Source organism: Falco biarmicus, chromosome 7 (genome assembly GCF_023638135.1).
Source record: "Falco biarmicus isolate bFalBia1 chromosome 7, bFalBia1.pri, whole genome shotgun sequence".
Taxonomy (NCBI): Eukaryota; Metazoa; Chordata; class Aves; order Falconiformes; family Falconidae; genus Falco; species Falco biarmicus.
Genome location: NC_079294.1, coordinates 35,436,791 through 35,459,125, shown reverse-complemented (window position 1 = coordinate 35,459,125; position 22,335 = coordinate 35,436,791). Strand labels below are relative to the sequence as shown.

Here is a 22,335-nt window from a genome sequence, read left to right as displayed (position 1 = left end):
CAGAAAAGCTTTCTGTTCTTCTCATGTGGTCACGTTGAACCTATGGTAATAAGCCACATGAAGACAATGCCGGTGCCTGCAAAGGAGATACTTAACTCTCCATGTGTAACTTACTACATGCAATGGCATTAGCCTATTGGATTAACCATTGGGGATGAAGTCATATTTGTTTTCTTTACAACTATATGGACTGCCCCACTAATTTGCTTTTTTAGTCACCTTGAGCACTCCTGAGCAGGAAGTGACAGAAGGGTGTCATCACCTTCATATTGTCTTTGGCTTCTCCACCGATACTGTCAACAAGGCAAAACATTTGAGCCACTTAAAGGTTTAGGCTGAGATACTGATGCATCTGCTCTCTGAACAATTCATTCCTTATGGAAACACGTAATAACCTTAACTTGGTTTAACAGTCCATTAACTAGGTTGGGCCCTGCAACTTTACGGGAGAACCAACCTTGTGCTGGAGCAAGGAGGAAGAAACCATTGTACTTAGAGAGAGCTGACCCATAAGAGCAAAGTGGGTAAACTCCTGCTCCTGCTTGGGGTAAAGCTGCTTACCTTTACACCATACTCCTTCCACTCAGCCTGCTTTGGACCTTTAAGCATTTAAGGGTTCACATTTACACCACTTCAGGGGAAAAAAAATATCAAAAAAGCCTCCTAAAACTTTCTAGCAGTCAAGCGGAAGGGTTTGGGGGTTGCTTGGTTGGTGGTTTTTAACCCATAGCATTTCATGAAACTGTGCTACCAAGAAATCTTAAATAGTTAAAGTAAGAGGTGATAGTATTGCCAGTGTTTGCAGGTAAAAATCAGAAATTATGGCTGAAAAATATTTACATTTCACATTTGCAAGGCTGCTTTTTTACCTCTTTTAACATCCAATCGTGATCGGTGTTTTTAAGGGTGAGGGAGTATGGAGGGAGCTAGAGAGATTCATATTGAAACAGAATGAAACAAAATTGTCTTCCAAAAGTGGAGCTGATCCAAATGGGATGGTGGTGGTGGAAGCAGTAATAGTAGGGATAGCGAACACTGAAGACTGACAGTGGGTCAGGCATGGGCTTATGAAAGGGCATAATGGGAACAAGAGCAGCACTTTAATTTTGGGTTCTGCATGTGGAGAAACATCACCGTGTAACTCCTCTCCCTGTGAATCAGAGAGGCTAGGCAGGGTAGCAAGGTTACCTTAGTTTTAAGGTTAGCAAATCCTTTGCCTGGCTTTGTTAGCAGGGAGGCAGCGTGATTTCCTGCTGCTTCAGCGGAGATGGTGCCGCACTGGGAAACGGGCTGCAGATTCCCAGGAGCGAAGCACGACCCAGCCAAGAGCTTGATGCTCCCGGGACAGCTCAGGCAGGGGTTGGCAGGGCGCCAGGGAAATGTGTGGCAGGCGTTGGTCATCTCCGCGCCGTCCCAGGTCTCCCAGCCCTGGGAGGAGCTCAGGTGGCTGGGCTTTGCTCCGAGCCACGTTATGCCTAGGGCTGTGGCGCTGGGTGTGTGGCGTTCGGGCTGCCCTTGCTTCCCAAAAGCATCGTCTGCAAGTGCCCGGGGACCCGCCTGCAGCGCCGGTGGGCGCCCTGAGACCGGCCCACGAGGGACGGCCGGAGTGGCTGCGCTGAGCCCCGGTGGGCCGGCACCGGCACTGTGGGGGTCCCGCCGCCCTGCAAACTGCCGCTCCCCACCCCGCACCTCGCCCGGCTGCCCCCGGGCCTCGACGGCAAGGTGAACCTCGGCGGTCCCCCCCCGAGGCGCTCTCATCCCCGGCCCGCCCCTGCACAGCCCGGGGGGCTCTGTAGCTCCCCGTCGCCCGCACACCCGAGCGGCGCCGCGCAGCTCCCCCGCAGCCCGGTGCCCGCCGCAGGCGAGAGGCAGCCGGCGGGGCGGGGGCACGGGCACGGGCGGGGCCGCCCCTCCGCCGGGCGCGCAGCTATAAGGGCAGCGCGGAGCGGCCCGCAGCGCGGCGGGAGCTATGGGCAACCGCGTCACCCGCGGGGACTTCGAGTGGGTCTACACGGAGCAGCCCCACACGCAGCGCAGGAAGGAGATCCTGGGTACGTCCAGGGGCTCGGAAGCGGCCGCCGTCGGGGCGGGCAGCCGGGCTGGATAGCATCGCTGGACGGGGAGGGGCGGGCGGAGCGGAGCTGCCGCCGAGAGCGGCTCGGGGCACCGGCCAGGCGGCGGGGGCTGCAGCCCGGTGGGCTCGCAGGGATGTTTTCCCCGGGGGGCGCCGCTCTCCCGGGGCCGCCCCGCCTTCCGGAGGCGGCGGGGGGCGCCGGCGGCTGGGGGGTTCCCCGGGCGGCAGGGACGGCGGCGGCGGGCTGACATGGCGGGGCGGGCGGTGGCCGGGGCTGCACGGGCTCGGCCGGGGCTGGCGGCAGCTGCCGGCGGGGGCCCGCGGTGGGCGGCAGCGCTGCGGGCCCGGGGGGCGGCTGGGAGCGCGCCGACGGGCGGGTCCTCCCGGTGCCCGGGCAGCGCCGTCGGTAAGCGGGGATGCGGGTGGGCGCTTCAGGGAGCGGTGGGAAGTGCCCGCTGCAGGTGCACGCAGCCTGCACGAGTATGTATGTGAGTTGGGAGGGTTTGGCTTTTGGCTTGGGGGTTTGGGCTTCTCAGAAGATGGTTGCTGAGAAGAACTAGTAATTCAGAATTGTTGCAGAATATATTTTCAACATTTTTGTAATAAAGAACTTATTTCCCCCGGTTTTTTTTGTTTGGTTGGTTTTGGGTTTGTTTTTTTAATTTGGGTTGTTCAGTTGGTTTGTTGTTTTGGGTTTCTTTTTTCCTTCTCTAATGAGTAGGATAAAGTTTTAAAAGATCTTTTATAAAGGAAGGCACTGAGTTTATGGCTGAGGTGCTGCACAGGGTCTATGATAATTGGGTGTAGTTTTTTAACTCCTCCACAATCTGATAGATTTAATCCATGGTTAATGTAAATTACAAAAACATTTCCAGTATAATTGCAGTGGTGGAATATCCTGGTGCAGGTTTGAATTATATCCAGTAAAATAATAATTATTTTACTGTGTAATCATGATAGAGAGTCAAAAGATGTCATTATGTAAAATGATGCTTCTTGGTGTCATGCTACTCATCCTTTTGGTCAAAGGAACTATGTTTTGGAAAGCTACAGGTAGGAGTGTGCATGGTGATCTCTCCCTTACCGAATCTCTTGCTTTCCTGATCTTGCTGTAGAGTGGGGACTGCAAACTGTGATGAAGTTGTGTTGTAAGGAGGTAATGGAGTGATGGGAGTGCTGCCTTGCCCTTGCTGCAGCAAACTCTTTGTAGGACCTTTCAACTGCATACTTGCAGAGGTTTGCCCCCACTCTCTTTGGACTCGGAACTAACAATTGGAATCAAGGTCTGCCTCTTTCCTTGCAGCCCCCCTGCCCCAGCTGTGGGAGCAGAAGGAAGGTCATGGAGAAATACAACATCAAAAGAGAGACATGGAAGATGTGGGCAGAGCAGTCTGTGTCTGACAAGGCAGAATGGATCATGAGGCTAATGTCACAGATATCAAAGTGTTACCAAAAGTTATTGAAACTGTAATGATATCCCATAATATATTGGTATAATGAACATCACTATATTATTCAAAGCCTGAGGGTCAGCAAACCCCTGTATGTACCTAGAGTATGTACTTACCAAAGTGTCTAGTGCCTATTGAGCTGGAGCGTGCTGTAAGAATCTTACATACGTATGAACAAATATCTGTAAACATCTACATATTTTACATTTTTGTATATAGCAGTGCCTTGAGGACAGCATTCCATGCTGGTAAAGGAAGTATTTTCTTCCCAATAGGTTAATGATTTAGTTGCTAAGCACTGAAACTTGATTGTTTTCTGTTCAGGCTGCAGCTTTTTGAAATGTTGGTCTCAGGCATGGCTAGTTGGATTTAAATGCAAATTGAAATTATCCATTAGGAAAAAAATATGGGCAAACTGATAAACATATAAGGCAGTTTCTTTCTACGTAAGGGGGTGTTGCCAAAAGCTGTTGGTCCACTATGTTCTTATAGAGCAACTGAGAGATACTAATGGTCAGTCACAAAGTTGTATGTCCTGGCTTGAGAGTTAGGAGCCGAGGTGTCTAAGATTTTTGTAGTCCGTGACAATATGTCTGAATGATAACTTTGTGAGTACAATCCTCTGCTATGGGCAGGGACATCTTTCACTAGCTCAAGTTGCTCAAAGCCTTGTCCAGCCTGACCTTGAACCCTTCCAGCATTGGGGCATCCATGGCTTCTCTGAGCAGCAGAGCTGTGAGCCGTGTGTATCAGCTGGGCTGGCTGGAAGCTAACTTACGGCAAGACACTGTTGCACTAGACGAACCAACCTACTAGGGATGTGATTCCAAATGGCTATAATTATACCAGCAAATACATCAACATTTTGCACAAGGGAGAGGTGATACTTTCTCTCTTATCTATTTGTAGTATCTTCCGCTTGGACTTCAGATATTAAAATGTAGCTTGTGCTTGGTGCTGTCTAGGTGCCAACTGCTTCGAAGTTCCAGCGGCGATCTGTTGCCAAGCTGGCACTTTGGCCCTGATCATTTTAATCATGTTCCTGAAGGCATTATTCATGCTTTTCAGTTTATGAAATTGAATTGTTTCATTGCTGTTCTCTCACCCTCTTGTATGAAAAGCCTGTTACTGTCTTGTGTCAGGACTGAGGTTGGTGTAATGCTGCAGTGAGCTGTGTTAGGGAAAGTCCTCGCTGGAAACTAATCCAATGGAGGAAAGTTTTGGGTTTTTTGTCTGGATCTGCTTATCCTTGCCGTATAATTACACAAGTGCTATTAGAGGGAGCTGTAACATGGGGTATAATATAGAGGGGGTATCTACTTCTAGTAGAAATAGAATTTCTACTTTAGTGGCAGTAAGGGTCTGTTGGGTTGAACACTTTGAGAGCTATGGTCTTCCACAGTGGGAAGTACTGGTGTTTTTTTGGTCCTGAGAGAAGATGAAAAAATCATTGCTCAGATGCTGGTAACGCTATGAGCACACAATGAATGGTCATTTCACCTGTGAATAGTTTTCCAAGTGCAAGAAGTGAACAATATGTTATGGGATGGAAAGAATGAGATCTTATTTGTGCTCTGGGTTGGATCTAACTTTATAAAATTACTGTAGGTTGGTCAGAAGATGTCTTGCCTCTCAGGATCCTTAGGGAAGCACTTGTTTACTCCTGAGGATGTGGGCTTAATCAAGGTTGCTCAGGGTAGGCTAGGAGCATCTGAATGTGATCTAACATCCAAGAATAATTAAGAATTGGTTCTTTGGCAAGTCATTTTGGAGTGGAGATGGTGCAAGTGTTTTCTATGTGCTTTATCCTGTAGAAAGGCTGAGGTGTTAGCTTATGGGGTGGGGGAGCTAGAACAAAGTAAAAAACCCAAATCCATTTTATTTTACATTTAGCCAATCTGAGTGTAATAACTTCCAGCTCTGCCCACTTCTTTAGAGATTAGTCTTCTGTTTCTTCCAGCTGACTCTTCTGTTGCCTCTTTAAACCCCACATTTATGAAAATTCTGATAAATTGTACCTATTGAAGTGTGCAAGATGCATATCTTTTCAGCTGAAATCAAAGCTCTGAACTATGTATGCTTCTGGCGAAGAAACTGAGTTTGTTTCCCGTTATGCTGCAGTATGTGGGCCCAGTGCTGTCACTGATGTGCACGTTCTGTGATCAGCACATTCAGAATAGCTGCGATCTCAGTGCTCACACCAGTTCCCTGTGGGCGTCATCTATAAAATAAATCACATGGGCAGAAAGTCACTGGTTTATGCACTTGTGGTCTTCTGCTGAAAATGTATTAAGTGCAACTGAAGGCTTCAGCTTACACCATGTTGCAGGTTTTTGTTTCAGAGGGAGCTGGAAGCCCTCTTCTTAGCGTTCCTACCTCTCTTTACTCTGAACCAGCTGATACACAAGCAAAACCAAACAGATCGTAGCTGCTGTCATACTGAGGTTCAGGCATCATCCATCTCTGCACCAGCAATGTGGCACCACTGTGGTGCTTTGCCTCTGATGGCCACTTCTGAGTGACCCAGCTCCCTTGCACCAGCTAGCACAAAGGCATTTAGGAGCTTGTGTGTGGAAAATAGAAGATTAAGACCCTTGCACTTGCACAGTGGATGTGTAAAACTTGAGTGTAGTTAGCTGCGCCAAAAAGGTTTCTTACTAGTTTACATACTGGAGGGGGCAGGAGACTCTGCAAAGCCAGAAGTTTTTGTCATGCACGTTGACCTATGTCTACCTGTGTACTGGTTCATGTATGGTTTGAATTAATCATAGAATATTTTGGGTTGGAAGGGACCATCTAGTCCTGCAATGAGCAGGGACATCTTCAACTAGATCAGGTTGCTCAGAGTCCCGTCCAACCTGACTGTGAATGTTTCCAGGGATAGGGCACCTACCACCTTTCTGGGCAACCTGTTCCAGTGTCTCACCTCCCTCATCATAAAAAAAAAAAAAAATACAATCTTTACATGTAGTCTAAATCTATCCTCTTTTAGTTTAAAACCATTATGCTTTGTCCTATTGCAACTGGCGCTACTAAGAAGTCTATCCCCATCTTTCTTTTCTTATAAGCCCACTTTAAGTGCTGAAAGGCCACAATAAGGTCTCCCTGGAGCGTTCCCTTCTCCAGGATGAACAACTCCAACTCTCAGCCTTTCCTCACAGGAGAAGTTGTGCCATCCCCTGATCATTTTTGTAGCCCTGCTCTGGATACTCCAACAGGTCCATGTCTTTCCTGTACTGAGAACTCAAGTGTGCTGTGCTGCTCATGAGCATGTTCATGAGCTGAGCTGCTAAAAGAAAAAACACTATCATGTCAGCAAACTGACTTCTTTTGTTTTGAATTTTTTTTTTTTTTTTTGTATGAATAGCAGCTCCAGCATAGGGCAAGGGGTAGTAAAGCTAACAGCCTATGCCTGGTGTCTCTTATTCGTTCTGGCAGGAACTTACAGTCAATAGGACATAGTCCAGGACAGCAGCATCACAGAGATCTTCTCCGCTCCCCCCCCCCACCCCTTCTCTTTAACAGGCCTTCTAAAGTCTTATACTGAGTAGTATCTCTACTTTGACTATACCTGTATGCTGCACTTGTGGTCAAGATAAAGGAAGATGAAAAAAATAAATTTCTTCTCTTGTTACTACTAGCTTCTTGTGGATGTGGGCAGGGCTGCTGCTCCTTTAAACCTCCATCACCTCTGTGTTTGTGGATGGCTCCTGCTCACGCCCACATCCAAATCCCATGTATGCTGAAACGTGCAAGGTCTAAGTATGGGTGTTGCATCAGTGAGAAATTGTGTCTGGTGCTGTCACTGAGGTCTAACTGGGTCCTTCCTGAGTCATCTCAGGAACTTTGTCAGTGGGAACAGAGGATGAGGGAGGGTTTGGAACAAGGGATTTCCCATCTCCTGAGGAGGAGGAACATCAGGACCTAGCAACTGGCAGCTTCTCCAGGAACAATTACTCCAGCCCTAACTGAGGATCACTGTAGGGCTATGGTGAGTGCTCCTGGGAAAATATACGTAGTCAGGGTAATTTGTCAGCAGTGTTTCAGAGTGAGGCATGCCTCTAGAAAGGTGACTGATGCTTACACACAGCAGTGGAATGATCTCTGTGAAATGTTAATTCAGTAAATGAGTTGTTTCAGAATCATGAATGCTTCTGAAAATATACCTGTAGTGTTTGTTCTCTCTTGACTGCTGTTCTTTCATCCACACAGTGGTACCAGTGGGGAAATGCTAGCTTTCACCATAGCAATGCAGATTGCAGCTGCTCTGAAGTTATGGTATAGAGACCGTGGAGCTGACTGGGCAGAATTATTAACTACATCTACCTACTGTACTAAAGTGCCTGCACTGCTTTTGCAGTGCGCTGACCTTGGAGACAAAGTCATGCTTTCGCACTGTTGCACGTCTGTACCGGTATCCCCGTGCTCCGAACGGCAGGAGCGTGGCTCAGTTTGGACGACTAGAAGCAGCACATGTGGATAAGCTGTCTGCTGGGCCGAGCTAACAGGCTTTCTCAGTAAGCTAGAAGCTGGAGAATGTGCTCTGGAGACATCAGAGTAGCTGGAGCTCTCCTGGTCCCGGTGGACTGTAAAAGGCAAATTTCACTCCTGTGTGGTCACGTTAACTTGTGGGGTCTGCACCCCTCCCCTCCTTATCTAGAAGGGCTGAATGATGGCTTGTTTGTGTTCCCCCCGCCCCGCCCCCCCCCCCCCCCCCGCCTCCTATTCATCTGCCTGCTGTATGCCATGATTATGCGTAATGAAGAGCTCACTATAGATTACATCTTATGCCCATCATCATGTATTAGTCCTGACCCAGTGCTTATTGGGAAGCAATGGACTCTGGCCATATAGAAGCTCATCACTTTTATAATGGAAAAGTGCCCAGGAAGACCATAATGGAAGCAATTCAGGAAGAGCAGCATGATGAAACTATCTGCTCAGATGCCTTATAGTGTGAAACTCTAGCAGTTTCAAGAGTGGAGAGTAGGTGTCTGTTTACTTCTCCAAGTCTAATGTGTAGGAGATGAAGGTGGTCATTACCGTGTGGCTGACAGTCCTTTGTGGCTCCTGGTTCGGCACTGCACAGTAGCTCTGTCTCTGACTCTCTGTTGCCTTCGGGACATGCAGATGGCCGATGTCTGGTTTGCGCAGCACCTACAGACACTTGTCACAGCAGCCTTACAGGGTTGTCCAGGTTTTCCGACTGTAAGTGCTCAGTGTTGCCTTGCCAGCATTTGTTCAGCTAACTGCAAAGCATGAACATGGAAGAAAAATGAGATACTTATGTTGTCACATCTTTGTGTCAGTGTGCTATATATAAACTGCAGTCATCAGGATCGCTTAATCTGAGTTAAATGTGTTTCACTGAAGAGTCCTTGGCCTCAGGTTTTGAAAGGGTCAGCGTTCAACACTTTGCATGTGGAGCACTCCTGAACAGAAAGGTCTCTGCCATCTTATTCCACCTGCGGGGCTTCTAGTGAGCCTAGCAGCCCCACCTCTCAGCCTCCCTGAGGTTTCTCCATGCCATGGAAACAGGAAGGTTTTATCAGTATTAATGATAAACAGACACAGTATTGTGGTTTAACTAGTATGCAAAAATATACTGTTGGAGAGGAGTTAATCATGTGTTGAATTTAATATTAAACCCTAGCAAGTTACTTAATAGCTGTCACTGGCGATAAATGCAACCTACCTGCGTTGCTGCTGCTTGCTGGTTGCTACTCTGAAACCTATTAAATGTAATCTGCAATCCCTGTTAGCTGCTGTGAAAAGAAATAGGTCAAAAAATTTCACTGTTCTTAAACTACAATATAAAGCAGCTCTTATTTTCCCATCCCATTAACACGTTTTTTGGTCAAAGTGGCCTTAGTTTGACCGGGCTGAGGAACAGATTTGGTTGTGTTACATCATCTCTTGTGGTGACTGCAGTAACTTATACTTACCAACTGCATGACTGGAAATTTATTAAAGGGTTTTCTGGGTTTTGGACAGATGCCCCTAAACAGGACATTAAGCTACATAAGATTGTATTTCTGTAACATATTTTCTGACCAGGTCATTATATCAAGTTATTCTTTAGAGTGGGTATCCCAGCACTTTGTGTAAAAATTTTGGTACCTGTCTAGGTACCAGAGAACAATTTCTAGCATGTTAGCATTTCTAGGGTGAAAACTTTAATTTCAAAAATTGTGAAAACAAGGACAAAACCAAAACAGCAAAACAAAAAAGCCCTGTGCTTTCCAGAGATGTTTATCAAAAAGTTTGGCTGACTTTAGAAAGGTGTTAACTTTTATTAGAGCTGGCCCACCACTTGGAAAATCTCTCTCTTGCCTGAATACTCCTCATGATGATTTTTGCCCCCTTGTCCTCAGAAGAGGAAGAATCAAGAATGCCTCTTTTCTCATCATCTTCTGCAGCGTTTTTCTAATCTTCATTGTCTCTAACCTCTGTCAAGCTGGGTTGAAGTTGGCCAACAGGCTCAGAAGTTGCTGGAATGGTTGCAGAGCATGACTACAACAACCTGCTTTCTTAAGCAGTGCTCAGTCTTTGAATTTTTGCAAACTTCTCAGGGCTCGCTTCTGTAAAAGCCCTTCTGCATCCTGCACTCAGTCCCTGCCACTGCTTGCAAGGTCACATGAAGTTGGGTGTATTGTCTCCAGTATTTGTTTATAGTATATACAGCTGCCTAGGTGAAAATCGTTATAATCTGATTTTCCTGCAATGGTATCATACTGTGACACTCAGATGATAGTTTTCTATTCATAAAATGGGCCTATCAAACTTACAGGGGGCACACTGTGTAACCTCAGGGTTCAGAATGACTGACTTGTCCCACAGTTTTACCTGTGTAATCTGTAATTACTGAGAAATGCAGAGTATGAGTTAAAGGAGGGAGACCAGCAGGTGGGTAAAAGCCATAAAACAGTGATAAAATTCATGTGCAAGTTAATACTGGATGTGTGAAGTGTAGGTTTGTAGAGAAGCGACCTGAAGCAATGAACAGCACCTAGAAGATAAATGGTGCTTCTGCGTATTTTCTTTCTCTTAAAAGGGCAAAAGAAAGGCCAGTGGAACCCAAGCTCTGTAAGCTCTTTCTGGCCTGACGCGAGTCAGCCCTGGCCAGCCTAGCCCGTGTCTCTCTGATGCTGTATTGCAGTGTTTGTGAGGCCACATGAAGCTGTTGTGTGATTACTTATGTGACTTTTGTACCTGGTTTTGGTATGTGACTTGGGAACAGAGACAAATTTGGTGTCTTACAAATTCCTGATAATATTACTGACTTTCTTGCGATGTTACCATCTGCAAAGAGTTGTACATGTTGTAAGCATTGGTGAACACTCAGAATACTTAGGATTTTTTTTTTTTTAATGCTGCATTTGTCATTTACCCACAGAGCAAAACCTGGTGAGCCTGTTGGTCAACCCTCTTTCCTCTGCTAGTATGTATGAAGCAACAGTGTAAAAAAGGCTACAAAGCAGGCAGTTGTAACCCTTTTGTGGAGAACAGCATCTGGACTGGGCAAAATAAAAAAGGAGTTAAAAATTTGACAGAAGGTACTTCTTGGAGCTTAAATCTGGTGGGCTTTGGCATACTAATGCTCATCGTTGTAAAGGCACGTGATGCCACATATTGACCATTGGGGTAATTTTTTTTGTATATGTCCCAATATATGTGTCTATATCAATCACAATTGGACATGATGCTGGAAGTGGGAATGGACTCAAATCACTAGTAAAGCTCTCACTGTAGCGGCAGTCCTGCTCCGGAATTGCCATTTTGCGAAAACAGGGCCTCAGACATCACCGCTCAGACCAGTGGTGGTTATGTTTACCTAACTGTGATCTAATGAGATTTTTCTCTGCATTTTACCCTTTAGCAAAGTATCCAGAGATCAAGGCTTTGATGGGACCGGATCCACAGTTAAAGTGGATTGTATCTGGAATGGTCTTCACGCAGTTTCTAGCCTGCTACCTGGTGAAAGACTTGTCTTGGAAATGGATTTTCTTCTGGGCTTATGCTTTTGGGGGTTGTGTCAACCATTCTCTGACCCTAGCCATCCATGATATTTCACACAACGTCGCCTTTGGGAACAAGCAGGCCAAGTGGAACAGATGGTTTGCAGTCTTTGCCAACTTGCCAATTGGCATCCCTTATTCTGCCTCCTTCAAGAAATACCACATTGACCATCATCGGTACCTTGGTGGGGACAGCCTGGATGTGGATATTCCTACAGACTTTGAAGGCTGGTTCTTCTGTACACCGCTTCGGAAACTGCTTTGGCTTTTCCTCCAGCCTCTGTTCTACAGTCTGAGACCACTGTATGTGAACCCCAAAGCAATTACACGGATGGAAATTTTTAACGCTCTCATCCAGTTTTCTATAGACCTTTTAATTTACTACTTTTGGGGGCTCAAACCTATTTTTTACTTAATAGCAGGCTCAATTCTTTGCATGGGTTTGCATCCTATTTCTGGGCACTTCATAGCAGAACATTACATGTTTTTAAAAGGGTATGAGACATACTCTTATTACGGGCCTCTGAATTGGCTCACCTTTAATGTAGGCTACCACATGGAGCATCATGACTTCCCCAGCATTCCCGGCTGCAGATTGCCAATGGTAAGTATGGCATGAGCACTAGTGAATTGTGAATTGGATTTTTATAAAAGCTGCTAAACTGTCTCAAAGAAATGACTTCAAATCATAGCAACAGATCTATTTTAAAAGAAAAAAAAAAAGGAAAAAAAAGCACTTTTTGAATTTGTTTCTAATTCTTTCATTTTAAGCAGGAGATGGAGAGAAATGGCTGCCAAATGGTTGTAACAGTTTATTTGATGGAAATAAGAACATCTGAGCCTCAGAGGGCTTGAGGAATACTTTTGGCATGATAAAATCCTCCACAGTGCTCTGAATTTCTCTATTTCATTCCCTTAGCCACTAGGTTTCATCTCTTGGGAAGTTTAAAGGGCTGTCTAAAGTGAGGCAGGTGGCAATTACTACTTGAAATTTGTCTGATGATCAATCTGCTAACTATATTGCTTGATTAACATTAAAAAAAAGTCTTTCTGTTTTTGAGATGGCATAAGTATCGGGGCATGTTCCAGCCTGACACAAATAGCACTAGAAGATAAAGCCCCACTCTACATGACCTGTTTCAGCTCTGCTGCCCCACCCACAGAAACAGAGGATGCCTGATCTGTCATTGGGAAAGTGCTGTGGCTTTCCTCTTTTGAAAGTCAAGGCCCTTTTTGTTTACATTTTATCAGTTGTGGGAATCAAATTTGCAAAGCCCAGGTGTCTAGGAATGGTTTTCAGTTTCCCTCCAGGTATGTAGCTGCTCTTCTGGGTTTAAATACAAGGGTTCCTCAGCAGGTGCTCACAGCGTTAGAGGTACGTGACTTCGAAGTGTTACTCCTACGTACAAATCCTCTGGCATGGAGGGAAGGAAACATCTTCTGTCTCTGGTCTGATGCACAGTTGGGGGCTGCTACTGCAGCATCCTCATGAGGGGGAGGCAGAGCTGAGGGGTTGGAGGTTCAGGAGCTGTGACCTCCCCACTACTGCCACAACAGGTACTACTGTTACGGTGGTATATCCAGGCAAACCCTGCTTTATGGGTCAATGTTCTTCATCACAGAAACACTGTCTGAGAAGAGATTCAAAACAAGAGGAGATTTTCTTGTGGTGTAGAAGAGTGTGGGCTGCCTCTGTATAACCAGCAGTTCTGTTTTAACACACCTCCTTTACTGCTGGAGGCCTGTCCTGGAGGAGCTGGCCATTCCTGGTGGGGTTCAGAGTTGCTGGTTAAGCAGCCCACGCTCACATGTGAAGCTCTCCTCTCAGGCACTCCCATTGTGATACACCCCATAGCTCAGCCGGGAAGTACACGAGCTTAACTTCAGTTTCAAATGTTCAAACTTGTTAGATAGGCTTAGATACTTAGATTACTGAAATGCAAATAGAAGAAGAGAAGGAGTTTAGGGCTCTATCTTACACAAGGGAGGTGAGTGACTAATTGAACTTGCTGGGACTGTTGCTCCAGACCTGATTGAGACCTGGAAAGCTCTTCCCCACCCACACCACAAATAGTTGAGCCTCATTCCTCAAGGCAGTGCAGCAGCTGGAAGTGTCTGCCCTCCTGTGTAAAGAGGATAGAGTTATTAGTTGAATTTCATGTGCTCGTGTTCATGTGTTTCCAGCTCTTGGGCAACCGAGACTTGTGCTGCTGGTGGGGGGGATGTCAGGCTTGTCAGTCGTTGTTGCCTGACAGAACTGTATGGAAAACTTTGAGTCTTTGATGAGTGATCCATTACAAGTGAATAATCTATTAGGCAGCCCTTGGCAAAACAGTTACTGTAGAAAATCCTTTGTCCATTAAAACCAGTTGGTTATTCTTTTCTGCAAATTGAAAAGTTCTCTGCTGCTTTGGTGGAAGGAGATAAGGGGACAGATCCTCTATGGGTAGCTTTAGAGTTTGAACTTCATAATAGGTAGGGGTAGGAATCTCCCTTTGCTCTCTTCTGCTTAACCTCCCAGGGAATTCTCCACTTAGCAAAGGTCCAGTTTTTTCAGATCCAGTCTCTGAGGCACTTGAGCTTCTAATGGCTGAATTGTGTAATATGGATGACCTCTCAGTACAGCTATTTTTATTTTTAATTATTGGCAAGTAGAAAGTGGAATAAAGATCTTTATTTGGTTTCTGCGTGATTGAGAGCAGGGGATAAATAGGATCAGAGAATAACTGGATCTTAATCTTGGGAAGTAACTGGCTCTTCCGCTTGCTTATCGGAAAAATAAATTCAGCTTTGTCCTTTGTTACAGGTGTGTCATTCAGAATGTTCTGAGTAATGTGTTTGCCACTGGAAAGACCTTTACCCTAGGAGTGTGACAGATGTGAAAGAGGAAGAATTAGGCTGTGCTGTAAGCTTATAGATAATAAAGATGAGTGACATGAGTGTGCAGTAAGAACTCGTCCCACTAGTATAATGAGAGATTACATAAGAGACCATGAAATTTAACATTATAATGAAGGACCTGCTCCAAAAAAAACCCACTATAGACTTAGGACTAGAGTACTCTTTACATGAAGCCTTATAACTATAAAATATTGCATTGCTTACCAAATGAGTAAAAAGGCCCATTCTTCATAATCTGAACCCTTGAATATACTGAGAGAGAGAGAGGACAGGAAGAGGAACTCTGTGCTTTTCCTACAAACTTCAACAAAAACTGCAATGTTACCAGAGGCAAACTAGTTACTCATTAAGCTTGTGGGAAAAGGAAAAAAGACATGGTATGAAACCAGATTTATTAGACAGACAAGACTGGATAAAATGGTAGATGTGCCGGTTTTGAATTGCAGATTTCATTAACCCTATGATGGCCAGGAGGACTAGCTTGAGTGCTCCCTGCTGGTCAAGGACTGTAGGAGGAACTTCTGTAATATACCTTCTAGCATTCTGAACATAATTTTTCAGCTTCTTTTCATAAGGATCTCTAGCTTGTGTATGGCCTCAGGACAAAGGGTCTGTAACAGCTGTGGTGAAATACTAGGTTGCATTTAACTTTGGTGTCTGTGGGATACGATGGAGTAGAACTGGGGTCTTGTTGCTGTGCTCTGCAAGCACAAAACCAGAAGCAAAGTTTCAGTCTAAAAGATGTGATTTCTTACCTACCACCTTGATCGACTTGAAGAAAAGCCTCAATATACCAGGTGCCAAGTGCCTAATAAGTTTCTTTCAGACTTTGCAATCTCTTGTTATCCTTCTATTCGCAAACTAGCAATGAGTTAAGACTCACAGTTGAGATCTGTAAGGAGGAAGGGAGGGAGGAATTGAAGCAGATGGATCATCTCCAATGCAATACAGAGCTTGAGGGGGAAGTCAGGAGCAGGATTTAGGAATCTGTCACAGTGCCATCCCCTTTGAGATGATTTATGATCTGGCTGCAAAACTTGCTACCTGGAAACTGCCATCCGCAGGTTTTGTACTGCACCCAGAATGCAATGGGGAGAATGACTCTTCCAGCCTCAAAAATAGATAGTTTTATGTTGTATTTAGAAGGGAATCTGCATTAAAACCCAAGTACTTTCTGCCCTCTCTGCCCCAGATTTTCTGGTAGGTAAGAAGGAGATAATTTTGGTTTAGGTATAGAGATGCTGAAAGAAATTACAATAGATGAGCTGCTTTTGTTGGGAAACTTGCAAAAGAGAAACCACTTTTAAAATTCTTTCCTGCCATGTGATGGCAAACATGCACCCAACAAACTTCCATGCCTTTTCCATAAGAAAATCCTTCAGAAGTCCTCCTTCTAACTGCATTCATTAAATTTTCCTTTTTCTCTATTCTTTGTCACAAATATTTTATTGTGGCTTACTTTCTCCTCTGCATTGTTTCTGTACATCTCCTACAGCAGTTCTGCCCAGAGCATGGGGACATTTGCCGGTGGCGCCAGTGCTGCCTGCCTTCCTGCACAGGGTGCTGCTGGGCACAAAGCCAAGCAGGGAAAAGAACCGCTTTGTGTAGGTGTGGGTCACTGTCCTGCAGCTGATCCAGGGCAACACACTCCAGTGCAAGCCCCTGGTCTTCTCCTGTGGTTTCCATCCTGACCTTCTCATTCAGAATGAGCTGCCACCATACCCTGTAGGAAGGTGCTACACAGACAGGCTTGGTGAGCCAGTAACTCTGCCACCACCTGATACTGGCAAGCAGCTTGCCAGCCCTGACCGAGCCCCCTGCTTCCAGAATATGGTGTGTATGACTTTCTTCAGAATTCACTGCTGGGTGTTTTGATTAATTGTCTTAATTATCAAATAATACTTGTATTCTAGGTGCCTGTTTTAAATCTGTAATACAACTGCAGAATATGTGCACGGAATGTATTTTACTGCAAGTTTCCAGACCCTGCCGTGTTGTGTCCACCTGAGCTCTTCAGCACTATGCCCAGACTATGCTGCTGCTCATGTTTGCTCTAAGTGCAGAATCTGTTGGGCTGAACATAGACAGGCTGTTTATTGGCCTCTTCTCTGAGACGTTTTTTCCTACTTTGTCACTGCAGTAGTTTTTAGTTAGCCTTTGGTGCCAGAGGGCACAGCCACTGCCTGAGACACTGTTCCTAGAAGCTGGATTAGCTTCTGTGAGTGTCCAGCCCTCTGCTTCCATGAGCAAGGGGCAGTACAGACTTTCTGAAGCCCTTGTAGTGGTCAGAATCTACCATGATCAGGAGCTCTGTAGAATAACATAAATAGTTGAGAAAAAGGGGTCTGATTCAGGCTGCTGTTCCTGTGGGCAAGGGATATGTGGGTGTTCTGGGGAAGAGGGGAAGGGGGGCTTGCCATACGAACTTGGCTGGTGTAGGTGAGGCCTGAATTATGGCTGCAAATTGAGTTTCAGACAGAACTTCTGAAACAGAGGCAGGAGGGAAGGTCTGTAAGCACCAGTGTGCCAGGGAATGACCATGTCAGAGCTGGAGTGAAGCTTTTGGGGCTGAGTGTCCGAGACCCCCCCTTTGTGTTTGCGTAAGGCCTCGTTAGTGGCTATCATTCAAGGGAGCCTAGTGTCTGAACAGCCCTCCCTCTCATCCTCTGGCTATTTCGGTTACTCAGCTGGGAAAAGGGAGGATGCAAAACCCAGATTAAATTATTTCTGGCTGTGGTTATAGAAGGAGCGCAGGGAACTAAATCTGCATCTACAGAGATCTTAGCCCGTGCCTGGAAATCACCCTTCTTCCAGCCATTAATAGCTACCTGTAATGGGAAATGCTGGGATTGTCTGAATCCCATTGAAAATTAACCACATTTGAAGTACAGACAAACACTTTAAAACAGGATATAGGGAATTAGTAGGAAATCAGAGGTGTTCAGTGTAAGGCAGAATACAATCAGACCTGAACCGAATCTCCCCCCTCCAACACAGCACTACCATGCCAGGGAGCATGAGGAGTATGTAGGGGCTGTGGTACAGAGGTAAAAGATCTTAACAGAGCTTGTACATTACTGGGCAGTGTCTGCTAGGAAGCTGAATTAACGAGGTAACTAGCAGTGAGCCATACTGGCTTGTAATTTGACTTTTGCTGGGATTCTTACCTCTTCACAATCAGTCTGAATGCTGTGTTGAGATTCCACCGTTACACCTGGGATGCTGCTGAGACCCTCCTCCTGGATAACAGTTTCTGTGTCACCCTTTTGCTCCTCACTGGAGGTCCATACTGCATACAGCAGAGCTGGCTTTAAAACTGCAGGGTTTTTAAAGAGAGAGATCACGCTGTCCAGCAAGACAAACTACTCTAGAACAGAGCTTTGTTTGTCTAGGAGGTGGAGCTACAATAAAACCATGCCCAAGCAGTTTATGTGCAAGTTTACAATAGTTTAACAGGCTCTGCTTCTTTGTAAGTGTGTTCAAAAAGCAGAGCATCTAGCTGGAGCAGGGACTACTTGGGAATCCTTGTAGTCCCTGGAATCTGTCAGGTTTGAAACCTCTCTGTCCTCTGGTTCTGGCCCTACTCCCACTACAAGCCCCATCCCCGGTGATGCATGATGCCTCTCTGATGGCGACAGTCTTAAAACTTGGGGATTTGTAGCAGGGAAGAAATTTTATTAGACTCATGATCTAATAACAAATTTTGCAACTCTTTAATCCCAGGCTGAGGGGAGCAGGCTGCCCCTGCAATTTCCTCTGCCTGCTGCAGGAACCCATCTCTCAGATTTCCGTCTTGGTAGCAGAATGGAGGAAAGTCAATGAAGTGAAGGCAAGGCTGCGTCTGGGATTTTCTTAACTGGTATTTCTCTCCTAGTCAGAACCCTCAGCAAACAAGTATTATGACTAGGCAACAGGGCTTTAAATACAGTGTGTTGGAGTCTTGGCAATTTATAAGGTGGATTAGGCATCTCATTGTGTAGAAAAGAGACTCCTGAAATGAGAGAAAATAGCTCTGACGGAAGGCAATGATCCATCATCTTTCACTAATTTCCTAATTTTAGGCACCGCTTACATCAGAAGTCTGCTAAGAAGTACCTAAATGTATTTAAATACATCTCATTTGGCTGAACTTCAGAAGTTCACAAGCAATAACAAGCAACTTCAGGTTATGTCTGTGCTATCAGATCTGAAAGTGAAGACTGAAACACACCCAACACTGTGCAGCTAAACAGCTCGTTCTCTCTCTTCTTCTTCCAGGTGAAGAAGATTGCAGCAGAATATTACGATAACCTCCCACATCACCAGTCCTGGATTCGAGTTCTGTGGGCCTTTGTGTTTGATGACACTATTGGTCCTTATTCAAGGGTTAAGAGACTGTGCAAGCTGGCAAAAGCAAGCTAACAGACTAGCTCTGCCTGTTGCATTGGTGGTTTGTTCATTCGAATGACTTTTCTGCAGCAGTAGTAGGATGTTTGTGTGTGCTGGGTTAGCATGGATGCGTGCTCCTTAGACTAAGAGGTTGAGTGTGAAAATGAAGCAATTGGATGCCTATTTTCTATTATTGATACCTTTTTAATAAAGGATATTTCTGTATATAACCCTGAGAAACTAGATTAGAGTGAGCTATGATGATGTGAACCTTTGGTCTAGGCTCAGAATTAAGTTCCTGGACCATGTGTGCCCAAGTCTGAGTTCTGGCCTAGCATGCAATGGAGGATGCTTGGTGCGTGTCTGTGTGAGCATGTGTGTGTGTACTTTAGGACTGGGTTCTCTTTATGCCAGATTAAAAGTAGATGCTCTGCGTGCACAGGACTGTGGAAGCATGGAGGACTGGCATGCAGTAGTAAATGACACTAACTGGAGAACACAAGGGTGCCTTTAGCTCAATGTCTTGTCTAATCTGATCTGTTATTTCTGATAATTGCTGGTAGCAGAGATTTTGTATATGAAATGGAATATGTGTATATTTTTGTACATTTGTATCATTATTTCAGTAGCTGCTGTTTGACCTTTTCTGAACATTTCTATTCTTAGGGTCTAATACTCAGTGTAGCTAATTGGCAGAGCTGAGCTGCGGTGTGGAGAAAACCCTTCCTTTAGCCTCCCGCTTGTTGTCTGATGAGCAGCATGCATGTGTCCCTGAAGGAAATGGGTGGTCCTTTCTCACTCACCTTTTCAACAGTATTCCCTAACATCACGTTTCTCATCTTTTTCTCCGTTGTATGTCCTTCTGGGAAAGGGAAGATTCTAGTTTTAATTGCTGCTTGCCAAGGTTATTACTATTTCTGATCACCTTTCTTGGTCTTCTCTATGTTATACCCCTTTCTGTTAAGGGTATGAGTCAGCGAAGACATGGAAGTGTTATGGTGATATTTATCCCTAACTGCTTTCAGAATAATTGTAACTCTTTGCCTCTGTCATTCAAGGGGCACCAACTTGACATTTGGGAAGGACATGATACTTCAGCTGTATATAAGTTGCCACTGCTGGTGTTAAGGGGGTGTACCTTGAACACGGAGCTGGGGCTCTTTCTGCCTCTGTGTGTCTTTGTGCTATTGACGTTAACATTAGTCTGTTATTTCTGCCCGCTGGAATAGTTAAATCTTCCTGCCTGTCCTCCCAGCTACAAACTTCTGGCTATCTTCAATAATTCTGTATCTTCAAAAACCTTATTCACCATACCTTTATCCAAGCAGAACAATATCCTGGGAGTCAGGAGTTCAGATGCCATCTAGTAACTTCCCTCCACCCTGGAAAGCTGACAAGTTATTTCTGTCCTTACTGAGTGGTTAAAAGAGAGATCTATAAAGGTCCTCTTACATTCTAACCCTCTGATGGTTTGACTTCGTTTTGTTTGTTTTTCATCTGGAAATCCATGTCTGTAACAAAGAAAAGGATGATTGTGCATTCTTGTTGGTCCCTTAAGGTATGCTATTAGGCCTGGGAAGCCTGATTTCCTCAATAAACGCAAATTTGTTCGTTTCTCCTACAGCCTTGGATCCAGTGAGTCAGTCTGTCTGGCACACCAGGGAGCTGAGCTAGCCTGCTGCGATTTGGGTTCCTCTTCCTCCTCTATTTCTCCATTTTTCTCATTTGTCTGATTTCTAGCAGTTGGGTAGATACCCGCATTTGCTCAGCAGTGCAAGATCCTTTCTGACGCAGGGGCCAACATTCACAGATACTGTTTTGATCTGTGGGTTGTGCTTCTGGAAAAGAAGAGGAAGAGCAGGGCTTCTTCTGACACTTCAGACTTTGCTGGTTCTTCAATGAAGAAATACTTATGTTGTTACATCTTAATTATTAAAGCCTCTTTTTCTCCCAAAAGAAGAGGCTTTGATGTGGGAACCTCTATTAACTTCTTTGTATCAGTGCTCTTGTCAGGGAGCTTCAGTTTTTTATTAATTTACTTCAGTGCTGCTAGCACTCCATGATCGCGTAATCAACTTTCTGTGCCATTAGCAAGCTGTTCCTCAACTCTTTTGGCCAACTTAGCAAGTTAATGTAAAAACCATAATAAAGATTATACTGTCTTCCTCAATCTGACTATTGTCCTCCTCTATGGTGAGTGACCTTTCAATAGTTCCCTTACTCAGCTGTTCCACGATGCAGTTACATATGTGGTCTATAGGTTGCTAGCCTAGCCTGACATGGAGCCTATGATATGAACAGAGGGTAACCAAAATTGGCAACCGCTTCTTATCCTGCCTTCCATCAGTATTTCCATCGCAGTCTTGGCTTGCTTTGCCTGAGCAGCCCCACAGCTCTCCCGCTCCGCACTGTCCATCTCAGCGGGAATTTGAAGTGGCTGGAAGTCTGGTACCTGCAGGTACGTGGTGCAAGCCGAGTTTCAATGTGTGTGAATGCTGCTGGAGAAGGCCATGAACCTGTCCTCTCCACGGGCACTTGTCCTTGCCACTAATGCTGCAGTAATGTTGGCAGAAGGGTGGTTTTTTTCATAACCACAGGGCACGTGGGTCTGGGTTAAAAGTACATTAGGGCTATGTACAGTTTTATTCTTTCCTTAAAAATTAATCCAGATCTTCGTGTGTGACCACACTAATGATCTTTCAAGAGGAACAAGGAGGAGCAAACAGCTGTATGAGGTAACTCTGGCCTGCCCTGCTGCAGTGGCTCAACCAGCCCAGCGTGAAGGGACCGTTCTCTGCAGAGGCAACAGGCAAGCTGAATTAGCGTCTGGGAGGGGGAGATCTTCTGGTGGTGCCATGACTGCAAATACGCCACCCTGCGCATCCCTGTGGCCGGAGGGGTAAGTTGGCAACCAGCAAAGCACTGGTGGTGCCAGGACGGCTCCCCTGCGTCTGCTGGCCAGGCTTCCCCTGCCACCCCTGTCCACTGTGCTCCCGCACGACTGAGTGGCCCTGCGTGAGCTTCACCTTATTGCGTCTTAATTATATGAGGCCTGCAAAGGTAGAAGAACATAAGCAACCTGTGTTTACAGCAGGTGGCTGATGTTAACAGGGGCTTACATCGTATCCAGGCTGTACGCTCGGCCTGAATTACAATGCCGTTATTACTGACCTCAGGCATAATGCTGCATTCCAAGGGAAAACATGAACCGTGCCAGGCCCCAGCTTCCTGAAGCTTAAGATTATGGGAGAGTTTCACAGAATGGTTGTGATCATCTGAGAGGCAGCAGGTTTGGAAAGTACTTGCCATTGTCAGGTATGCCATTAATGAGTTTATAATTAAGGAATATGTGAGCTACTGTATAAGATTTATGCAACAGAGCATTATAATCTTTGCTGTTACTGATACTGGTCTGCGTTCATACTGGAAAGGCTCCTTCTCGTGGTCCTGGGGTTGTCATATTGTGGTGCACATCAATGTCTGCCTGCTTTAGTTCCCACTTAGAAATCTTACCCCACTGTTC

At 45.5% G+C, this 22,335-nt stretch overlaps 1 protein-coding gene and 1 long non-coding RNA gene across 2 annotated transcripts; one reads left to right on the top strand and one right to left on the bottom strand.

Annotated features, from left to right (window-relative positions):
* The first annotated feature begins 1,737 nt into the window (after positions 1-1,737).
* DEGS2 (delta 4-desaturase, sphingolipid 2) lies at positions 1,738-20,982 on the top strand. Its single transcript, XM_056347059.1, has 3 exons — positions 1,738-2,051; positions 11,405-12,147; positions 18,702-20,982. The coding sequence occupies exons 1-3, from the start codon at positions 1,970-1,972 to the stop codon at positions 18,843-18,845; spliced, it is 969 nt and encodes a 322-aa protein (XP_056203034.1). The 5' UTR covers positions 1,738-1,969; the 3' UTR covers positions 18,846-20,982.
* On the bottom strand, positions 5,388-8,760 carry LOC130152864 (uncharacterized). Its single transcript, XR_008823125.1, has 2 exons — positions 8,569-8,760; positions 5,388-5,746 (listed from the first exon to the last, which is right to left on the bottom strand). It is a non-coding gene; the product is annotated as an uncharacterized LOC130152864 (long non-coding RNA).
* Positions 20,983-22,335: the final 1,353 nt, after the last annotated feature.

What these genes read in the sequence shown, in the direction of transcription:
- DEGS2 (XM_056347059.1), top strand. Translation starts at nt 1,970, where the DNA reads ATGGGCAACCGCGTCACCCGCGGGGACTTCGAGTGGGTCTACACGGAG. An exon ending in GCGCAGGAAGGAGATCCTGG is followed by an intron (nt 2,052 to 11,404) that starts GTACGTCCAGGG and finishes TTTACCCTTTAG; the next exon opens with CAAAGTATCCAGAGATCAAG. An exon ending in CCGGCTGCAGATTGCCAATG is followed by an intron (nt 12,148 to 18,701) that starts GTAAGTATGGCA and finishes TTCTTCTTCCAG; the next exon opens with GTGAAGAAGATTGCAGCAGA.